This window comes from Anomaloglossus baeobatrachus, chromosome 11, assembly GCF_048569485.1.
Source record: "Anomaloglossus baeobatrachus isolate aAnoBae1 chromosome 11, aAnoBae1.hap1, whole genome shotgun sequence".
Lineage (NCBI taxonomy): Eukaryota > Metazoa > Chordata > Amphibia > Anura > Aromobatidae > Anomaloglossus > Anomaloglossus baeobatrachus.
This window is the reverse complement of record NC_134363.1, coordinates 142590639-142611497: the sequence shown is the minus strand read 5'-3', so window position 1 is coordinate 142611497 and position 20859 is coordinate 142590639. Positions and strand designations below refer to the sequence as shown.

Here is a 20859-nt window from a genome sequence, read left to right as displayed (position 1 = left end):
CCCAGCCACATTCTGTCTAGACTTAAGGCCCCGTCACACGCAACGACTGATCTAACGATATATCGCCGGGGTCACGGATTCCGTGATGCACATCCAGCATAGTTAGCAACGTCGTTGCGTGTGACACGCATGAACGACCGTTAACAATGGAAAATACTCACCAAATCGTCCATCGTTGACACGCCGTTCCTTTTCATAAAATCGTTGATTGTAGAGGACGTAGGTTATTCATCGTTCCCGAGGCAGCACACATCGCTATTTTTGACACATCGGGAACGATGACCTACAACTTACCTGCGGCCGCCAGCAATGAGGAAGGAAGGAGGTGGGCGGGATGTTATGGCCGCTCATCTCCGCCCCTCCGCTGCTATTGGGCGGCCGCTGTGACGCCGCACGAACTGCTCCCTTAGAAAGGAGGCGGTTTGCTGGACACAGCGACGTCGCTAGGCAGGTAAGTCCATGTGACGGCTCAGAGCGATATTGTGCGCCACGGGCAGCGATTTGCCCGTGACGCACAACCGCTTTATCCAGCCTCAATCAATTCACTTATATAAAGGGCACTTTACACGCTGCGATCTTGCCAGCGAGATCGCTAGCGAGCGTACCCGCCCCCGTCGGTTGTGCGACACTGGCAAATCGCTGCCCGTGGCGCACAACATCGCTTACACCCGTCACACGGACTTACCTTCCCTGCGAGGTCGCTGTGGCCAGCGAACCGCCTCCTTTCTAAGGGGGGCGGTTCGTGCGGCGTCACAGCGACGTCACACGGCAGACGTCCAATAGAAGCGGAGGGGCGTAGATGAGCGGGCGGAAGATCCCGCCCGCCTCCTTCCTTCCGCATTGCCGGTGGATGCAGGTAAGGAGATGTTTGTCGTTCCTGCGGTGTCACACATAGCGATGTGTGCTGCTGTAGGAACAACGAACATCATACCTGCAGAAGCAACGATATAATGAAAAGGAGCGACGTGTCGTTTGGACGTTTTTGCGATCGTTGATCGTCGCTCCTTGGTGTCACATGCTGCAATGTCGCTAACGGCGCCGGATGTGCGTCACTAACGACGTGACCCCGACGATATATCGTTAGCAATATCGCAGCATGTAAAGTGCCCTTTAGACAAGGCTGTGCATGTCTAGTAGGCACATGACTGCATGTATGCAAATCACATACTTGTGGTTACGAGACCGCCGGCTCCGGCACCGGAGAATCCTGACAGCGCATGCACTGCACGCTGTAAGGATTCAAAATTCTGCGTGCAGGCACATAGCGTCACTGCAGACTTGTACCCCAAGGCCGGACAACCCCTTTAACCTTATTCTGTGGATTGATACAATTAAAATAATCCTCCTTTAATATATTTTTATGTTTTACTACCTTTGTGCAAGATGAACACTTTAAGATAAAAAAAGATAAACCACTATTTCTTTTTTGCCCATCATATTCTGAATGCCACATTTCTGTCTACAGAGCTCTATGAGGGCCTATTTTTTGCGTAATGGGCTGTGTATCTTATTCTTGGGATGTTTGATCTTTGATCACTCTGATATTTTTGTGAGTTGAGATGAAAAAAAAAACCCCAGCAATTCTGGTCTTGTTTTTCTTTTTTTTTTTTATACAGCATGTAAGATAAGTAATGATTTATTTTATTGTATTTTATTTATTGTTTAATATGTTTTTAATACGGGTGTTTGTAAGAAAACAGCATAAACCATTTTTTATCATTAATACTGCTTTTTTACCCATTTTTTTTTTTTCTAATTGTCTAATAAGGGGACTTGAACATGCAATCCCACAGATAATACATTGCACTGTTTGTGCACTGCAGTGTATTATCCAGCTTGTGAATTATAGAATTTCAGGTCTCTGGCTGGATTCAATAGACTTTATAACATTGCAGATCTAGAGGCCTGTGATTGCCATGATAGCCCAAAATCTTGTAGCGTGGGTACCGATTGGTTGATATAAACAGCGATCCCCCTTATATTGTGGTCTCTTTTGATGATGGCATGTAAGGGGCTAAATTACTGGGATCGGAGCATTGTCATCCTCCCATCACTTTGACTATTATCTAGTTAGCAGAACTTTTCCTTTAAGCAATAATTTATGACCTTATTTTTTTATATATTTTATTGCAGGTGAACGCAAGCTTAGGTCTAAACATAATCAGCTCTGCAGCAGCCGGGATTTCAGGCATAATACTTGTCATGACTGTCGCTGACGTCTCTAATTATGGTCAATATTATTATTCCCACTTCCACTGTGCATATGACAAGCAAAGTGAAACGTGTGAAAGGGAATTCGCCCAACTGGTAATTTCCAAATCTTTACGAAAAACTTTAAATTATTATTTTCACATTAAAGAGAACCTGTCATCAGTATCTTCTACCCCTAAGGCCCCCTTCACACGTCCGTGAAAAAAACGAACCGTTTTTTCACGGACGTATTAAAGGGGTGGTTTGCTCCCCGTGTGCCGTGTTTGTGGCACATTCGTGTTCTCCGTGTGTTATATGTAATAACATACGGAGAACGGAAAGTCTCGCCTTACCTGATTCTTCCGGAGCTGTCTGTGGTGCTGAATGACAGTGTTCGGCACGGGCCATTCACCGCTGACGCTGCTTCCGGACCCCAGTGAAGAAGATGCGTTGTTCAAATTCACTGGGGGACGGATGCAGGCAGAGACTGCAGGGACGGTGGAGGTGAGTTTGTGTTTTTTTAATTTTTATAATGACACGTTTGTTTCTCTGGCGCGTGTCACGTGGGACCGCATCCACACTACATCCGTGTGGTATGGGTGCGGACCGTGTGACACCCGTGATGCCGGAGAAAAACGGACATGCCTCCGTATGGAGCCCACGGGCACACGTCTGCCCCACACGGAGGCACGGGCCAATGGCTGCACATGTGCGTGCACATATACCCATTGATTTTAATGGGTATACGTGTGCCCGTGTCTCCAGTACATGCGGAAACGGACCTAGCACGTACCGGAGGCACGGACAAGTGAAGGGGGCCTAAGTAATGGCATGCGTATAAAGATGGTTTAATTAGTTTATTCTGATAAAAACCTTACTTTTCTTGTAAATATCCATTTTTCCGTTTTAGAGAAATCCTAAGATGAAGCTGTATGGCAGGAAATAGTGGGAGAGCTGTAAGTGCAGTGCCAGCTCACTGCACTTGCAACCTGTTAGCATAGGATTTCAATTATGAATTTCTCTAAGGTCCTGTGCGCACGCTGTGTATTTACCGCGGATTTTTCCGCGGATTTGCCGCAGATTTGCTGCAGAAAATGTGTCTAACATTTCTGCAGTCATTCCCCAGCAAATCGTAGAGGTTTTAAAAAATGCTGTGCGCACACTGCGTTTTTTTATATCCGCGGATTTTCTGCTGCGGAATTAATGAGCATATCACTTCTTTTCTGCAGGTACCTGCGTTTTTTGTCATAGATAATGGTAAAAATCCGCAGGGACCAATCTGCGGAAAATCCACAGTAAATCCGCGGTAAATCTGCGGCAAACCGCAGTAAAACCGGATGTGGATTTCGCTTCGGTTTTGGTGCGTTTTTTACCGCAAGTGCGGGATTCTTTAAGAGGGTCCAGTTTTTCCTTAGGAAAAAGGCACGTTCTAGTGTGCACATGGCCTAAAACAGCAAAATGGATTTCTACAAGAAAGGTAAGGATCTAATCAGCATAAAAAAATATCTTTACATATACAACCTTAGTTTGAGGTATAAAATAGTTACATAGGTTGAAAAAAGCCCCTGGTCCATCTAGTTCACCCTTCCTCCACCAGTTCTACATTTTGTCATTAAGTCATTTATAACCAACAATGTTTTGTGTACTGAGGAAATCATCCAGCCCTGGTATAAAAGCTGTTATAGTATCTGCCATTACTACCTCTTGTGGTAGGGTATTCCACAGTCTGACTGCTCTAACTGTAAAGAACCCTTTCCTATTTAGCTGTTGGAATCGCTTTTCTTCCACTCACAGTGAGTGCCCCCTGGTCCTTAGTATTGTCTTTGGAAGGAATACGTCATATTCCAGTCCTTTATATTGACGACACATGTATTTATACATATAAATGAGATCTCCTCTGAGATGTCTTTCCAAGCTAAACATATCTAACTTTTCCAACCTCTCATCATACGGGCGGCCTCCATTCCTCTCATCATACGGGCGGCCTCCATTCCTCTCATCATACGGGCGGCCTCCATTCCTTGTAATAATCTAGTTGCCGCCTTTGAACTGACTCTAACTTCTGAATGTCCTTTCTAAAATGTGGAGCCCAAAACTGGATCCCGTATTCCAGATGTGGCCTTACAAGTGACATAGAGGGGTAACAATACGTTGGGATCACGGAATCTAATTTCTCTTTTCATACACCCTAAAATCTTTGCTTTTGCAGCTGCTGCCTGACATTGAGTGCTGCTGCTCAGCTTATTTGTAATAAGAATCCCCAAGTCCTTCTCCTGTTCTGTAGTCCCGAGATTACTTCCATTTAATGTATACGCAGTTATAGGATTCCTCCGTCCTAGATGCATTACTTTTAATGTTGATAAATGTAATCTCATTTGCCAAGTATCTGCTCATTCTGACATCTTATCCAGATCTTTTTGCAATATTATACTATCAAGGTCACTTTTTAAAATCCTACATAGATTGGTGTCATCAGCAAAGACTGACACTTTACTATCAATCCCATCCACAAGGTCATTAATAAAGAGATTAAAAAGAATCGGTCCTAGCACTCCTTATATTGTATGGGATTGGATACTATTTGACCCTCATCCTGTCAGCAGTGCCATGGTTATCCTATTGATTGGGCCCTTTAGTAGTGGCTGGGTTATGTGGGGTGCCTGTCCTATGGGTGTACATATGGTATTGACAGCCCACCTGATATAATAATAGGGGGGTTGGTAATATGCTGTTATACGGACAGCGGTGCATCTACCATAATGGTGTGTATGGCTCCCTATGCAGGCCTGTGTGCATGTGAAATACTAGGCGCCCCCCCCCCACGGATGTTTGGTGGCTTAGTAAGTGGCACCAGTGCTGCCCCAGCCTTTATCATTGGGGCCTGCAGCACCCTATTGTGCATTTGTATCTAATCATAGTATTGTAAGTTTGGCTGCCTTTTTTCTTAAGTATGCTTTTCATATGACATCATACAGATTATTCTATAGGTAAATGGTAAAATTGGTATCTGAAGGTGGATATTCACTCTGTGTCATGGTGCTTATTCTGTCTCTTCCTGGTAGCTGTGAATCCAACTGCTCTAATTATCAGTCCCTTAGATAACTGTATGATTTACTCACTCTACTGGCATCCACAGATAGTTTTAACTCAGCCCAACGATGACTTGTAGGAAGACAAGGAGAAACGCTGTAGTTTTCTGCTAGAATCTTGTATTAAGTACAAAGTAAAGGCAGGTGAAAAGGAATAATCTGTACAGGGTTGTAGACATGTCTTCTCAGCAATGGTTCCTCTCTAGACTAAACTGAGGAGGAAGGGAGGAGCATTCTATACAGAAGCCAACTAAGGGAGGAACATAGGGACAAACTTCATACAGTCTAATCTACCTAGTAACAATAAGGAATTTCCTGATAGGAGGAAAAATATGCAATGCAAGAAATATAAACAACAGGTTGTTCCCATTTATGGGACACAACACTCCCCGTCTGAAATCATGAGATTTCACAAGTCCTTGTACGACGTAAGGAGTCAATCCTGTCCCTCGATGTCATGAAACCTGTAACGAGAAAAGAGACAAACACAAAATGCAACGGTAATGCACTGAATTCAATTCCATGCTTGGTTTATGATGCATAGTCCTTGCGTAAAATGTAAAAGTAGAAAAATGGAAAAAATGAATCCAAGTTCAACAAACCCATCTTCAGATTGGGGAAGCCGCAAACATGCCAACTCTGCCTCCAACCTAATAATCCAACGGTAAAGTTTTAGTCCAAAGGAAAAGTTCAAGGTTCAATTGGACACGGACAGTTGTCTCAGTACAGCAAGGGTAAGGAAAGGTACGCTCCCCGCCGTGGCAGTGTCCGACGACAAAGTTAGTGCATGTAACGTCCTCCTTTGGTAAAAGTAGCACGAGTTCGGTGACACCAGGATGATTCACGCATATATTCCAGCCGTGGCACATTGAAGACTTGTAAAAACAGTGAGCGATGTGAATAAGATGAGCTACGGCTCACACCGCAGATGACCAACTTGAGAAGCGCTCGAAGCGATGAGGTCTCAACTTCTGTTTTGATGTCACTGAAGTGTAGCAAGCGGAGACGATTGGTCTAATTTCCTTGTCGGATTCTGGTTCCACCAGCTCGTACATGTTGTCGGCGTAGCTATCGCAGGTCTCCTCGTATAAGATACTTGGAGGTGTCAGCCACATGTTGCCGCCGGATGCAGCAGTGAGTCTCATTCCTCGGTCGTCTGGGTTTTGTTCGGTGGGAATGTGGTGCCACTGTTCAGCATGATCTCTGGTGAGGATATTTTGCATAAACTCGACAAAGTGTTTCTCCATCTCTGGTTGTCTTTTCAAGGTGCATTCTAGAGAGGAGAACCTTGCGGTTGCATGCTGGGAGTTGTTTGGCAACCTTGGCCTTGGAGACCGAAAGGGTAATCGGGCTACCCAACTGTTAGAGTCATTTTGAGAGAACTCTTTGTTCATAATCTTTATGAATTCCTTGTCTTCTCTCGTCTGTGCCAACTTGTCTTCATTTGTAGACTCAAACACTGTTGACCCGGAGTCGTCATCCCAGAGATGGTGTGCGTCCGCGCAGTCGGACGGCTGCTGTCTCCACCTGGTGTCGCTCAGCCTCTCTTTCACCCAGTGGTTATGCGGACACGGTTGAAAGTGAGTGCCGCGACCATTTGGGAGGATATGCGTCTTGTAGGAGGAGATCGCGTTGGGACTCTTCATTTTGCCTACGCAAATGTTTCCTATGATCACCAAGCCTAAGTCGTAGCGCTGAGCGAATGGCGCGTCTTGTGGACCGTTGATGTGTTGGCGTACTTTGTGTAGCCGGAGGATGTCCCTTCCAAGCAGAATCAGGATTTTTGCATTATGATCAAGAGCTGGGATTTTGCTGGCAATAGTTCTCAGGTGAGGGTGGTGAAGAGCTGCCTCAGGTGTCGGAATCTCTTCCCGGTTAGCCGGTATCTGGTTGCACTCGACGAGTGTCGGTAGAGGTATCTCTACGGTATTTTCAAGAGATGTTACCACGAGACCACTGGCTCTTCTTCCGCAAGCTTCTGAGATGCCGCTGCAAGTACCTTGTGTGTAAGGGTAGGCATTTCCTTTTAAGCCGAACAAGTCAAAGAGTTCAGACCTGGCGAGTGACCTGTTGCTCTGGTTGTCCAGGATGCTGTACACCTTTACGGCCCTTTCTGGGTGATCATTGCGATATACCCTTACTAGGCATATTTTTGCACAAGACTTGTCCCAGAGATCTTCTCCGCAGACTTTGGTGCACGAGGAGGATACCGTGAGGTGGTTTGCAGCTTGGCCTGTACTCTCCCCACCATGACTTGTGGTAGGAGAAGGTGTAGGTGCAGGATCAGGCTGAGATGGGTGGAGCGCTTGTACGTGATCCGTGCTGTCACACTCCATGCACCTACTTGAAACCTTAGAGTCCTTGGCAAGGTGTTCTGTAGAGGCACAACACCTGAAACATACCCCAAACTTTTTCAAGAGTTCCTTTCGTTCTTGGAGGGGTTTCTTCCTGAAGCCAATGCACTTGTTCAGGGGGTGTGGCAGTTTGTGAATAGGACACTGGCGGTTCGGGTTTTCTGCCTTCTCGCCTTCATTGCCCTTGTCTGATGCTGACGTTGGTGTAGGTGGTAGAACGTCGGTCTTTTTGACTGATACTGGGCCCCTACGTTTTCTGTCATTTTGATGAGTGCTCTCATACCTGGGAGCTGGTGAAGTGTAGTCGGTGGGTTCTCCACAGGTGAAGCTGGGGTCTGCTTTGCGTTCCGCGATGCCATTGATGAACTCGCAGAAGTAGGAGAATGGAGGGAAGGAGACTTGGGGCGGCTTTGCACGTTGCGACATTGCACGTGCAGTGTCGATAGGGTCAAATCGAAAGTGACGCACATCCGGCATCGCAGTCGATATCGCAACGTGTAAAACCTTTTTGATACGATGAACGAGCGCAAAAGCGTCGTTATCGTATCATCGCTGCAGCCTCCGACATTTCCATAATGCCAATGGTGCGACAGGTACGATGTTGTTCCTCGCTCCAGCGGCAGCACACATCGCTGTGTGTGAAGCCGCAGGAGCGAGGAACATCACCTTACCTGCCGCCCAGCTGCAATGAGAAGGACGGAGGTGGGCGGGATGTTTACATCCTGCTCATCTCCGCCCCTCCGCTCCTATTGGCCACCTGCCGTGTGACGTCGCTGTGACGCCGCACGGCCCGCCCCCTAAGGAAGGAGGCGGGTCGCCGGCCAGAGGGACGTCGCACAGCAGGTAAGTGCGTGTGAAGCTGCCGTAGCGATAATAATCGCTACGGCAGCTTTCACTAGATATCGCACGTGCGACGGGGGTGGGACTATCGCTGCAGCATCGGTAACACATTGTTACCGATGTCGCAACGTGCAAAGCCCGCCTTGGTGCTCTTTTTTATAGTTTGTTCCTACTGTGGACCACCTTTCCTGCACGTTGTAAGGTAACTTGGCGACTATGGGTTTCCCCCCCGAGCGGTGTCCAGGTAGCTGAGGCCAGGAAGGTGTGTGTCTGTTTTGGCCAGCTGGAGCTCGAACAGCAGGTCGTTGAGTTCCTGGTACTTTGAAGCATCCTTGCCAGATATTTTGGGAAGGTCGTATAGTTGTTTTAGCAATGCGTATTCAATCGCTTCAGGATTGCCGAAGCCTTTCTCTAGTCTGTCCCATGCGGTTGCGAGACCGGTTGCTGGGTCGCTGATGTAGACAGATCTGAGTCTCTTGATTCTCTCAGTAGACCATGGCCTTAGCCACCTGATTAGCAAGTCCAGCTCTTCAGCAGCCATAATGCCGAGGTCACGCGTTGCGGTTTTGAAGGCACACTTCCACCCTCTGTAGTTTTCGGGCTAGTCATCAAACTTTGTGAGACCGGTGTTGGTGAGTTCTCGGCGGATCATGTACCTCGCAAAGTCGGACATGTCTGATCTTTCCGACATTGGGGGCACATTTGCTGACTGTGTGGTGCTGGTTGCGTGGTTCGTAGCTTCTTGGTTCGGGAACATGGGAAAGTACGGAGTGGCGTAGGCATTTAGACCAGTGATTGGTTTGGTGTGTACAGTCTCTGTTGTATGCGGGGCCGGAGCTACACAGTTGTTGGGAGTGTAGCGCCTTGCCGGCATGATAGGTTGCATGTAGACATGGGCATAGAGAGGTTGCTGATGCGCAGGGTGTGGCTGTGCATTGGAATATGAAGCAGGTTCAGGCTTGAAAGTTTGAGGTGCATTGGACTGACCTGGAAGGCTGGAAGTTGTAGGTGGATCAGTGTTTTGAAGCTCTGGAGAAGTGTTAGCGCTGACGGGAATGTTGATGGTAGTTGGCAGTTCGTCGGCTTGGCTCAGCATGTAATCTCTTGTACACTTAAGTGAGTCTTCTGTGTCGAAATCACACAAACTGGCGCTGCCTTCTTGGCTCCCACCCAGAGCTTGCTCAAAGACCTGTAGCCTTGCCATGGCCGCCACATGTTCACATTCCTTCTGAAGGGCTTCAATTTCTGCTTCCTTGCGTGCAGATTCTGCTTTCATCTCTGCTTCCTTGCGTGCAGATTCTGCTTTCATCTCTGCTTCCTTGCGTGCAGATTCTGCTTTCATCTCTGCTTCCTTGCGTGCAAATTCTGCTTTCATCTCTGCTTCCTTGCGTGCAGATTCTGCTTTAATCTCTGCTTCTTTGCGTGCAGATTCTGCTTTCATCTCTGCTTCTTTGCATGCAGATTCTGCTTTCATCTCTGCTTCTTTGCATGCAGATTCTGCTTTCATCTCTGCTTCCTTGCGTGCAGATTCTGCTTTCATCTCTGCTTCCTTGCGTGCAAATTCTGCTTTCATCTCTGCTTCCTTGCGTGCAGATTCTGCTTTCATCTCTGCTTCTCTCTGGGCGAAGATGGCTTGTACTTTCGTTGTTTCTGCTTCGGCGTGTGCCTTTATGAGCTGCTTGTTGAGGGTTGAGTACCTTGATGAGCCTGATTTGAGTGAGTGCCTTGAGCTCTTAATGGACCTGGATTTATAAGATGCCGTTCCTGACATTTGCGCTATTTTTGCTTCAGTCTTGCTCACAATGTCGCGCACGGTTTGGTCTCGTTCAGCATTAAGCTGTTGGAAGTCCTGTAGTTCTTTATGAGACTCAGACGTATTTGATCTCAGCAGGGTAGAGGAATATTTTTTACAAATCTCTTTGTAGGACTGGTATGTTGAGTACAGTTGTTCAAGGGCTCCCTCTGGTGGTAGCTCATGAGCACCGGGCACAGATAAAACAGTCACTTGTTTTTGCACTCTTTGCCACAATAATGTTGTGTGGGTAAAAAGTTCACTTCTGGCTGTTTCTAGGTTCTCTTTAACCTTCCATGTTGGTTTGGTCAACCGCTTAGATCTTTCACTGTAATTTGATTGGGAGTCCATGTCTTTTTCTTGTTGCTTTAAAGCAGGTAATTAAATTGTTCTCTTAGCCTCCATCAGGAAGGGTGAATGCTGCCTGCACTGGTTGTCAGGGAAACCTATACAATGTTGCAATCTGATCAGGGAGCAGCCAGTGTTTGCAGAATGGATTTGCAGTCTCTGTTGCAGCTTACATTTAGCTTATCAGTTATTCTAGGTTTATAGCTGCACACAGTTCTGATAACAGGTTAATATTTTACAGGGCATTTTCTGTCTGAAGCTGCTATAAAGTTTATGCTGTGGCTTATTATCAGCCCCTTGTGGTAATCCTTTTTTTTCTGGATTGTATGCAGTATAGCACTCCTGGAAACAGGTTCTTGTTCTTTACTAATATATATATACTAATCCCGGTCACAGCTAGTCCTTTTCATTATTCTGTCTCTTCCTGGTAGCTGTGAATCCAACCGCTCTAATTATCAGTCCCTTAGATAACTGTATGATTTACTCACTCTACCGGCATCCACAGATAGTTTTAACTCAGCCCAACGATGACTTGTAGAAAGACCAAGAGAAACGCTGTAGTTTTCTTCTAGAATCTTGTATTAAGTACAAAGTAAAGGCAGGTGAAAAGGAATAATCTGTACAGGGTTGTAGACAAGTCTTTCTCAGCAATGGTTCCTCTCTAGACTAAACTGAGGAGGAAGGAAGGAGCATTCTATACAAAAGCCAACTATGGGAGGAACATAGGGACAAACTTCATACAGTCTAAATCTACCTAGTAACAATAAGGAATTTCCTGATAGGAGGAAAAATATGCAATGCAAGAAATATAAACAACAGGTTGTTCCCATTCATGGGACACAACAGTGCTCTAAGACGTGGATCCTATAGACGTTCTCTGCTGTGAACTCTCAAATGATGGTTTTCAACTGATTTGTATGTACAAGTAGATTGGATTGTTTGCATGTTATCTACTTCTCTTTCCATTATAGACACTCTACCAGGCCATCGGAGCAACTCTTTCGATCTTTACAGCTTTGGAGTTCTGCATTGCCTTGTCTACATCTATCTTTGGATGCAAAGCTGCGTGCAGCACGTCATACAGCGAAGTGGTGAGAAACGCTTGTAATGTACAAATCACTTACTTGGACAATGTCAAAGTGCTGAATCTGTCACAGGGCGGAGGTCACTGGCACCCACCAGACCTTATTGACTTACAATGGGGTCTGTCCGGTCATTCTGTCATTTTGATGCAAAAAACTTTTTCTCCTGAAATAACATTGATTCTTCAATGGAGACTTTAAAAGGAGCACAGATATGCCCTCAGTTAAAGATCAGTCCCCCCATTTGAGACCACCCGTGATCCTGAGAATGAAAGAAAGGCAGGAGTGTTTGTTCCCTGCACAGTAGCACCCTACAGACCTGCTGTACAGGAAAATTCACCACAGCCCCAAACAAGTGAATGAGAATATATGTAGGACCCCACCTGACCGGGTGGCTAAGAGTACCACTAAATGGTGGGGGCAAGAGGTGGAAGTCTGTTGAAGCAATTGTCACTTTAGTTACAAGTTTCTGGGATTCATTCTACGATGCCAGTGAGAATGAAAGAAATACACATGCATATGATTTCCAAGGCTCTGCAAATGATTTCAATGAGCATCATCATTTTATAGTCCTCAGAAACAAAGGCGTACCATGCATAAATTTAGATGTTCCTTACACGATAGCAAATAGTAGAAGACATAACTGCATAATAAGTAAAGACTAGAGATGAGCGAACCGGTCGCGGTTCGGCTCGAGGTCGGTTCGCCGAACGGGGGTCCCGTTCGAGTTCGGTTCGTCGAACGTTCGACGAACCAAACTCGAACCTATAGGCTATAATGGGAGGCAATCACAAACACATAAAAATGCATTATAAATGTACACAAACAGTTAATAAACATTGCCATAACACTTACCGGTCCTCGCGATCCCTTCTGCACTCTGTCTCCTGCCGCTATTCCATCCGATGATCGCTGAATCCTCCCGTGACGGCACTGCCAGCAGAGATGCAGGACCTATCGTGACGTCAAAATAGCCATGTGACCAGTCACGTGGCTATTATCTCATTGGCTACAGACTGGTCACATGACTATGACGCGTCATGTAGGACCTGCGAGTGCATCTCTCCGGTACACGGTGCACATATGTGTATCGCCATGTACCAGCGACATGCTCTAGCACACGGTCGACTCCCCGTTCCGTTAGGGACCGGCTGACACAGCCGGTCATTAACGGAGATCACCGTTGCCATAGCAACACAGTTAGCGGTGACGTCACCGCTAACCGCGGCTCCGAGAGCACCGTTGCTATGGTAACGCGTCTGTCAGCGTTACCGCTGTTAACGCTGACAGCCAGCACTGATCACTCACGGAGTGAAGGCTGCACGCTGCTTCCCGATTGTAGTGAGGATTGTAGTGAGGATTAGGTTCCCCAGCCCCAAGTAATGAGCTGGTGAACCTCATCCTCACTACAATCGTCACTACTACTACACTAGAAAGAAAGAAGACAGAAGAGCAGGATCGTGGAGGGCTGACAGGGGGTAATAAAGATGGAGTCTCTAATGTGTCTGTGTATTTATTTCTATTAAAGTATTTTTTCTCTGTGTGGTGTTTTTTTTTAACCCTTTATTGGAGATCCTTAATGGCCGGGTCAAACGTGCCTGACATTAAGAATCTCTGGCTTAATACTGGCTAGTAAAACAAAGCCAGTATTAACTCATGATTACCCAACAAGCCACCCGGCTCCAGGGCTGTTGGAAGAGTTGGATACAGCGCCAGATGATGGCGCTTCTATGAGAGCGCCATTTTCTGGGACGGCTGCGGACTGAAATCCGCAGCAGAGGCGCCCAGAAACCTCGGGCTAACCTGTGCTGCGGATTCCAATCCCCAGCTGCCTAGTTTTACCCGGCTGGACACAAAAATGGGGCGAAGCCCACGTCATTTGTTTTTTAATTATTTCATGAAATAAGTGAAATAATTAAAAAAAAACGGGCTTCCCTATATTTTTGGTTCCCAGCCGGGTACAAATAGGAAACTGGGGGTTGGAGGCAGCCCGTGGCTGCCTGCTGTACCTGGCTAGCATACAAAAATATGGCGAAGCCCACGTCATTTTTTTGGTGGGCAAAAAAATTCTGCATACAGTCCTGGATGGAGTATGCTGAGCCTTGTAGTTCTGCAGCTGCTGTCTGCTCTTCTCCATACAGACAGACAGCAGCTGCAGAACTACAAGGCTCAGCATACTCTATCCAGGACTGTATGCAGAAGTTTTTTGCCCCCTGAAAAAATTATGTGGGCTTCGCCATATTTTTGTATGCTAGCCAGGTACAGCAGGCAAGTACGGCTGCCCCCAACGCCCAGTTGCCTATTTGTACCCGGCTGGGAAACAAAAATAAAGGGAAGCCCTTTTTTATTATTTCATGAATTTCATGAAATAATTAGAAAACAAATGACGTAGGCTTCGCCCCATTTTTGTGTCCAGCCAGGTACAACTAGGCAGCTGGAGATTGGAATCCGCAGCACAGGTTGGCCTGAGCTTTCTGGGCCCCACTGCTGCGAATTGCAGTCTGCAGCCGCCTCAGAAAATGGCATTTTCATAGAAGCGCCATCTTCTGGCGCTGCATCCAACTCTTCCAGCACCTGCCTGCTATACCTGGCTAGTGTGAAGCCCCACGGGTGTTGTATCGGTGCATACCTTCAGGGACTCCACGTAGCTGGTGCTGATCACAGGTAGGGAATCTTCAGTTTTTGATCGTGACGCCACTCTCAGTATTTGCGGTCAGAGGGGACCGCCACTGCAGGTTAGAGGACGCCTGGGGCTGATGGTGGGTGCAGTCGGGTGTAGTAGCCTCCTGAGAGTGAGGCAAGCCCCAGGGCCCTTTGTAAAGCTGTAGTACCACAAGTCGCAGAATGACCACACACAGGCAGAGTGTCTTTCAGGGTTTTTACTCACTTCAGGTGGCAGGGTGAGTAGCCCGGGCGTAGCTGGGATGAACCAGGTGGGAACCAGGTATCCTTCCGGCTGACTGTATGAGGGTGACTACAAACTCGCCTTCCTTAGCCCTTGGTGGTTTGGGGTGACCCCGACTTTGAGTCCCTATGGGGGTCACCCAGGGAAGATGCTCCAAGCCTCTCTCCCCTTCTTGTGTTGCCGTGTGCTTGTTCCCCGGGCCAGGCCACTCCAGCCTCTTGCCTCCTGTGACCTATGGGCCCTACTTGCGGTTACGTGGCTGCGGCTTTTGGTTGTTGTGGTGTGGGCTGTAAGAGCCCCACACCGGCAGGTTTAGCAGGGAAAGGTGAATCTATCCTCGCTTCGGGATCTGCCGCCCGGTTGAGCCTGGTGCTCTCTAGAAGTCTCCTTACTTCCCACTCCGTGCACTCTCTAGCTGAAGCTGGCTTTCAGGCAGCACTTCTAGTTGACCGTTCTCCCCCGTCTGTAGTCACTGCGCGGGCGCTGTTAGACAGCATCAGCCCCACAGGTCTGCTCCTCACTGAGCCCTCTGGAGTTCTCCTTCTAACTGACTCACTGCTCCTCCTCTCCTGTTCTTGCCTACGCCACCTAGCAACCAGATTCTCTTACCACACCCCTTGAGAGGAGATGGAGGCTTTTAACCCCCTGCCACTATTCCAGTGGAGGTATAGGCTTTGCCCCCTCCTGGGATCCCCAGGGGTCCTCTCATGGGTACATGTGTGAGACCTGGTCACTATGCGCCTGTGTTCCACACCCCTGTCAGCCTTCTGGATTACCTGTATTGTACTGTCCCCAGCATGGGTGCAGTACTCAGTGGTGCCTGACCAGGTCAGGGGCGCCACATTCCCCCTTAGTTATCACCAGCACGTCCTCGGGCTGCAAGACAACATTTTAAAATGCATAAAACATTAAAACATGTAAAACATTTTTAAAAGCACCAGGTATCAGACATCACCTCCCTCCACCCACAAGTCCGTTAACCCACCCAAAACCCTCTCAGGAGGCAGGTCACCGGTCCTGTTGGTAACCAGGTCTGGGCCATCTACTTCCCCAGACCTTTCCTCCAATCTTCCTCTCCCGTTGGCCGCGACTTCAGCCACTTCTGGCAGGATGTAGAGGCGGCTTACATGGGCTGGTGGTTTCAGGGTATACCTGGCCTAGTGGATCCGCGCCGTCAACCTCTTCTGGCAGGATTCAGAGGCGGCCTCCACAGTTGGTGCTGACCAGGTACCCTCTTTGTGGTGGTGAGCCAAGGCCCCATAAACAGGCGTGCTCTCTGGTCGCAGGTGAGCCAAGGCCCTTTTCTACGGACGGGCCCCCCTGGTTGCAGACGAGCCAAGCCCCTAAACAGGCTGGCCCTGGTGGTGGTGCCACTGGTGTAACTATTTACACTGCGAGAGTTTGTGGCTATAGCAAGTTCATAGCCTTAAGGTTTATGGGTTTTCTCACATCAGTTTATGTGGGCACATTCTTGAACTTTAAAACGTTGCAAACAAAACTTTCAAAACTTTAACTTCTGTACTTCTTTTCTGTACTTTACTCCTCTTTTTCACTAGGGCGAGGGCACGTTGGGCACTGGCACCTGTGACTTTCTTGCTCTTTGTCTCTTTCTTCATCTGTAGGATCTTTATCTCTATCTTGTCTTTCTTGTCTTTCTTGTCTTTCTTGTCTTTCTTGTCTTTCTTGTCTTTCTTGTCTTTCTTGTCTTTCTTGTCTTTCTTGTCTTTCTTGTTGCAGGGGATGGCTATAAGGTTTGTTCGGACATAGCGTTACGCCCAAAGCATACAGTCCTCTTTCGCCTTGATGCAGGGTGAACTGAACGGAATCTCCCATCTTTAGATTTCTGCAAGGGTGTCCTCTTGGCAGATGAGCGTTCACATCTCTGCGGTTTACAAATATCCCTTCTTTTATTCCTGGTGCTACAATGAAGCCATAACCACTTTTCAAGTTGAAATCTTCCACTACGCCATAACACAGGGGTCCTCTAGCCTGGGCTTTGGACTCTCTCAACAAACGCTTCTCCTTTAGGTCTCTGGCGGTGACTGCTCTCTGTTCAGGAGACTGTGGTGCTGGAGCAAACTGTGTTCTTTTGCGCCGTGTCTTGCGGGCTGGATCCATGCCTGTGGGTTCCCAGGTGAAGCTCTTAGGCAGCTCTTCTTCTGCAGAGGGGGTCAGGTCCTCCTCGTCCCAGCGGGAGTATGGCAGCATTTCCGGCTCTGAATACACAACTGCTACTGGTGGCACTGGAGTCGGAGTCAACCCTTCTGCTTCCTGGCCTCCTCTCCCCCTTAGTTCTTCCTGGCACTCCAGCTGTGGCAGTGCCGGGGATGGCTGCTCTTCGGCCGGCCCAGGTGAGGGACTCCTTGGTGTAGCTGCTGCAGGAGTTAGCAAGAGACTCTTTGGGGTATGCGGAGGGGGTATGTACTGGCTCACCAACCATTGTGGAAATTTGGCCTCCAGGTCAGCCTTCATCTGCCAATATGCAGGGTCTTCACCCACCGTGGGCTGCCTATCAGGAACCTCTGTGGACCGGGGAGCGGTGTCTGCTCTGGCCTTACAGGCCGGGGTAAATGCTGAGGTAGTCTTTCCTTGGCGGGCCGCGCCTGGCATGGCGGCGGCCTGGTCTTGGCGGGCCGCGCCCGGCATGGCGGCGGCCTGGTCTTGGCGGGCCGCGCCCTGTTTGGCGGCGGCCTGGTCTTGGCGGGCCGCGCCCGGCATGGCGGCGGCCTGGTCTTGGCGGGCCGCGCCCGGCATGGCGGCGGCCTGGTCTTGGCGGGCCGCGCCCGGCATGGCGGCGGCCTGGTCTTGGCGGGCCGCGCCCGGCATGGCGGCGGCCTGGTCTTGGCGGGCCGCGCCCGGCATGGCGGCGGCCTGGTCTTGGCGGGCCGGACTGGGCGTTGCTGCAGGGACCGGGTCTTGGTGGGCCGAGCAGGGCATCGCTGCGGCGGCCGGGGCTTGGCGGGCCGCACCTGGCGTGGCTGCGGCCTGGTTCAGCGTCGCCGCGCCGGGCGCCTCTTCAGGGACCGCGGACGTGGCAGCAGGGGTCGGGGCACTTGCGCGGGCCGGGGCATCATTCGACTCACCCGTTGTTGGTAGCACTGGGGTCTGCGTCGTCGCCGTCCCGCCTGACACCCGGCGCGCAGCTCTCCCTTCATAGGCCCGAACCGCCGCGGTCATCTCCTGCAGTTCCATCCGTTCCTCCCGAATCTGCTCCACGACCCGGGTCTCCAGCCGGTTGCAAAACTGGGCCAGCTCTCGGTACCACCAGGCAGCGGAGCCTGGTTCTGGGTTCCTGCGGTCAGACGCCATTTCTTCTGCGCCGTCTTCTGCACGGTCTCCCAGCAGTGGACTCTTCGCTGCCTCCTGTAACAAGCTGTCCAGTTTCTGCTCTGCCTCTTTCAGCAGCTCCTCTCCCAGCAGCAGGCTTGTGGCTTCCTTTCCTTCCCGCCGTCTCTCGACGCTTCCACTCTCATAGCTGGCAAGGTCAGAACTCTGCAGGGGATCTCTGGGTAGCCACGCCTCTTCGTGGGCGGTCACTTCTTCCAGCGCGGGCTGCTGTTGTTTTTCAGCGCGCTTTTCATGGTGGCAATATGGCGGCGCTTCCAATTTTTCAAGCGGACCGCCCAGGCACATGGTCACCTGTCTGAACAGGTCTAGTCCTTATCCTGTTCGTGACGCCAGATGTGAAGCCCCGCAGGTGCTGTGTCGGTGCATGTGCGTTACCTTCAGGGACTCCACGTTGCTGGATCTCCGTCACTGGTAGGAAATCTTCTTGTTTGATCGTGACGCCACTCTCAGTATTGCGGCCAGTAGGGACCGCCACTGCAGGTTGAGGGTCGCCTGGGGCTGATGGTGTGTGCAGTTAGATGTAGGAGCCTCCTGAGAGTGAGGCAAGCCCCAGGGCCCTGTGTAGGTTTGTAGTACCACAAGTCGCAGAATGACCACACAGGCAGGATGTCTTTCAGGGTTTTTACTCACATTTGATGGCAGGGTGAGTAGCCCGGGCGTAGCTGAGATGAACCAGGTAGGAACCAGGTATCCTTCAGGCTGACTTTATGAGGGTGACTACTGACTCGCCTTCCTTAGCCCTTGGTGGTTTGGGGTGACCCCGACTTTGAGTCCCTATGGGGGTCACCCAGGGAAGATGCTCCAAGCCTCTCTCCCCTTCTTGTTTGCCGTGTGCTTGTTCCCCGGGCCAGGCCACTCCAGCCTCTTGCCTCCTGTGACCTATGGGCCCTACTTGCGGTTACGTGGCTGCGGCTTTTGGTTGTTGTGGTGTGGGCTGTAAGAGCCCCACACCGGCAGGTTTAGCAGGGAAAGGTGAATCTATCCTCGCTTCGGGATCTGCCGCCCGGTTGAGCCTGGTGCTCTCTAGAAGTCTCCTTACTTCCCACTCCGTGCACTCTCTAGCTGAAGCTGGCTTTCAGGCAGCACTTCTAGTTGACCGTTCTCCCCCGTCTGTAGTCACTGCGCGGGCGCTGTTAGACAGCATCAGCCCCACAGGTCTGCTCCTCACTGAGCCCTCTGGAGTTCTCCTTCTAACTGACTCACTGCTCCTCCTCTCCTGTTCTTGCCTACGCCACCTAGCAACCAGATTCTCTTACCACACCCCTTGAGAGGAGATGGAGGCTTTTAACCCCCTGCCACTATTCCAGTGGAGGTATAGGCTTTGCCCCCTCCTGGGATCCCCAGGGGTCCTCTCATGGGTACATGTGTGAGACCTGGTCACTATGCGCCTGTGTTCCACACCCCTGTCAGCCTTCTGGATTACCTGTATTGTACTGTCCCCAGCATGGGTGCAGTACTCAGTGGTGCCTGACCAGGTCAGGGGCGCCACACTAGCATACAAAAATATGGCGAAGCTCACGTCCTTTTTTTGTAGTTTTTTGGCAAAAAAAATAAAAAATGCTTCCCTGGATTTTCCATTGCCAGTGAAGGTAACACCAAGCAGTGGGGGTTAGCAGCCAGTAGCTGCTTGGATTACCCTTAGCTAGCAATACAAAAAATGCAGCGGGAGCCCATATATATTTTTTTTAATTATTTATTTAAATAACTAAAAATAAAATGGGCTTCCCTGTATTTTGATTGCTGGACATCACAGTGCTGTAAAAATAAATCTTTAAAAAATGACGTAGCGCTCCGCGGTATTTTTGATTCTCAGCGCAGATAAAGCAGACAGCTATGGGTTGCCACCCCCATCTGCCTGCCGTTACCTTGGTTGGCAATCAAAATACAGGGAAGCCCATTAATTTTTTCTATTTAAAAAATAGTTAAAAAAAAAAATTACGTTGGGTCCACCCATTTTTGATAGCCAGCTAGGGTAAAGCAGACGGCTGTAGCCTGAAAACCACAGCTGGCAGCTTTACCGTGGTTGGGGATCCAATGTGGAGGTCCCCTCAGGCTCTTTTTTATAATTATTTTATAAATATTAATAATTACACAATAAAAGTAGGGTCCCCCCCAAATTGGATCACCAGCCAAGGTAAAGCGGACAGCTGTGGTCTGGTATTCTCAGGGTGGGAAGGTCCATAGTTACTGGGCCTTCACAGCCTAAAAATAGCAGGCCGCAGGCACCCCAGACGTGGCGCATCCACTAGATGCGCCAATCCTGGCGCTTCACCCCAGCTCATCCCGTGCCCTGGTGCAGTGGCAAACGGGGTAATAAATCGGGTTGATACTAGCTGTAAAGTAACCTGAGATCAAGCCCAGCAGTTTGTGATGTCATGGCGTCTATTAGATACCCAACATCATAAACTGTCAGTACTAACAAAAAAAAAAAATCGACAAAAGAAATTTATTTGAAAAAACAGTCCCCAAAACATTTCCTCTTTCACCAATTTATTGTAAGAAAAAAAATAAAGGGGTCCCACGACGACTCTGGACCGTCTAGAATATGGGGGGGAGACACTCAGGGAACGTATCCCCCATTTTCTAGGAGTGCGGACCCTTCATGTGAGGAGTGTGGGTGCAATGAATCTGCACTCACTCTTCTCGGGTCCACAGCAGCAGAGTCCATGTCGTAATGGTTGCTACCAAAGCTGCAATGCCCTGCTCATGAGGTAAGGGCATGCCTAATCAGGAGAACTACTGTAGAGGAAGCTCTGCTCACTGGTATATAGGTTCTCAGAGGTAATAATAGATAAAATTAGTGAGTAACCTCGGCACTCTAAATCTCCCAGACTAAGTCAGTAAGTCACAACGGATAGTAATGCAAAATCACTCTTTATTGGTCCGTATTAAGAAAAAAAAATTTTTCATA

At 49.1% G+C, this 20859-nt stretch overlaps 1 protein-coding gene across 2 annotated transcripts in view; it reads left to right on the top strand.

Moving 5' to 3' along the window:
* The window catches only part of LOC142256431 (membrane-spanning 4-domains subfamily A member 4A-like), a 73451-nt gene that overhangs the window by 49893 nt on the left and 2699 nt on the right, over window positions 1-20859 (top strand). For both annotated transcript variants that reach the window (XM_075328113.1, XM_075328114.1), the window contains exons 5-6: window positions 2134-2307; window positions 11585-11704. In XM_075328113.1, the coding sequence (XP_075184228.1) occupies window positions 2134-2307; window positions 11585-11704 (294 nt within the window). The remainder of the gene's footprint in view (window positions 1-2133; window positions 2308-11584; window positions 11705-20859) is intronic.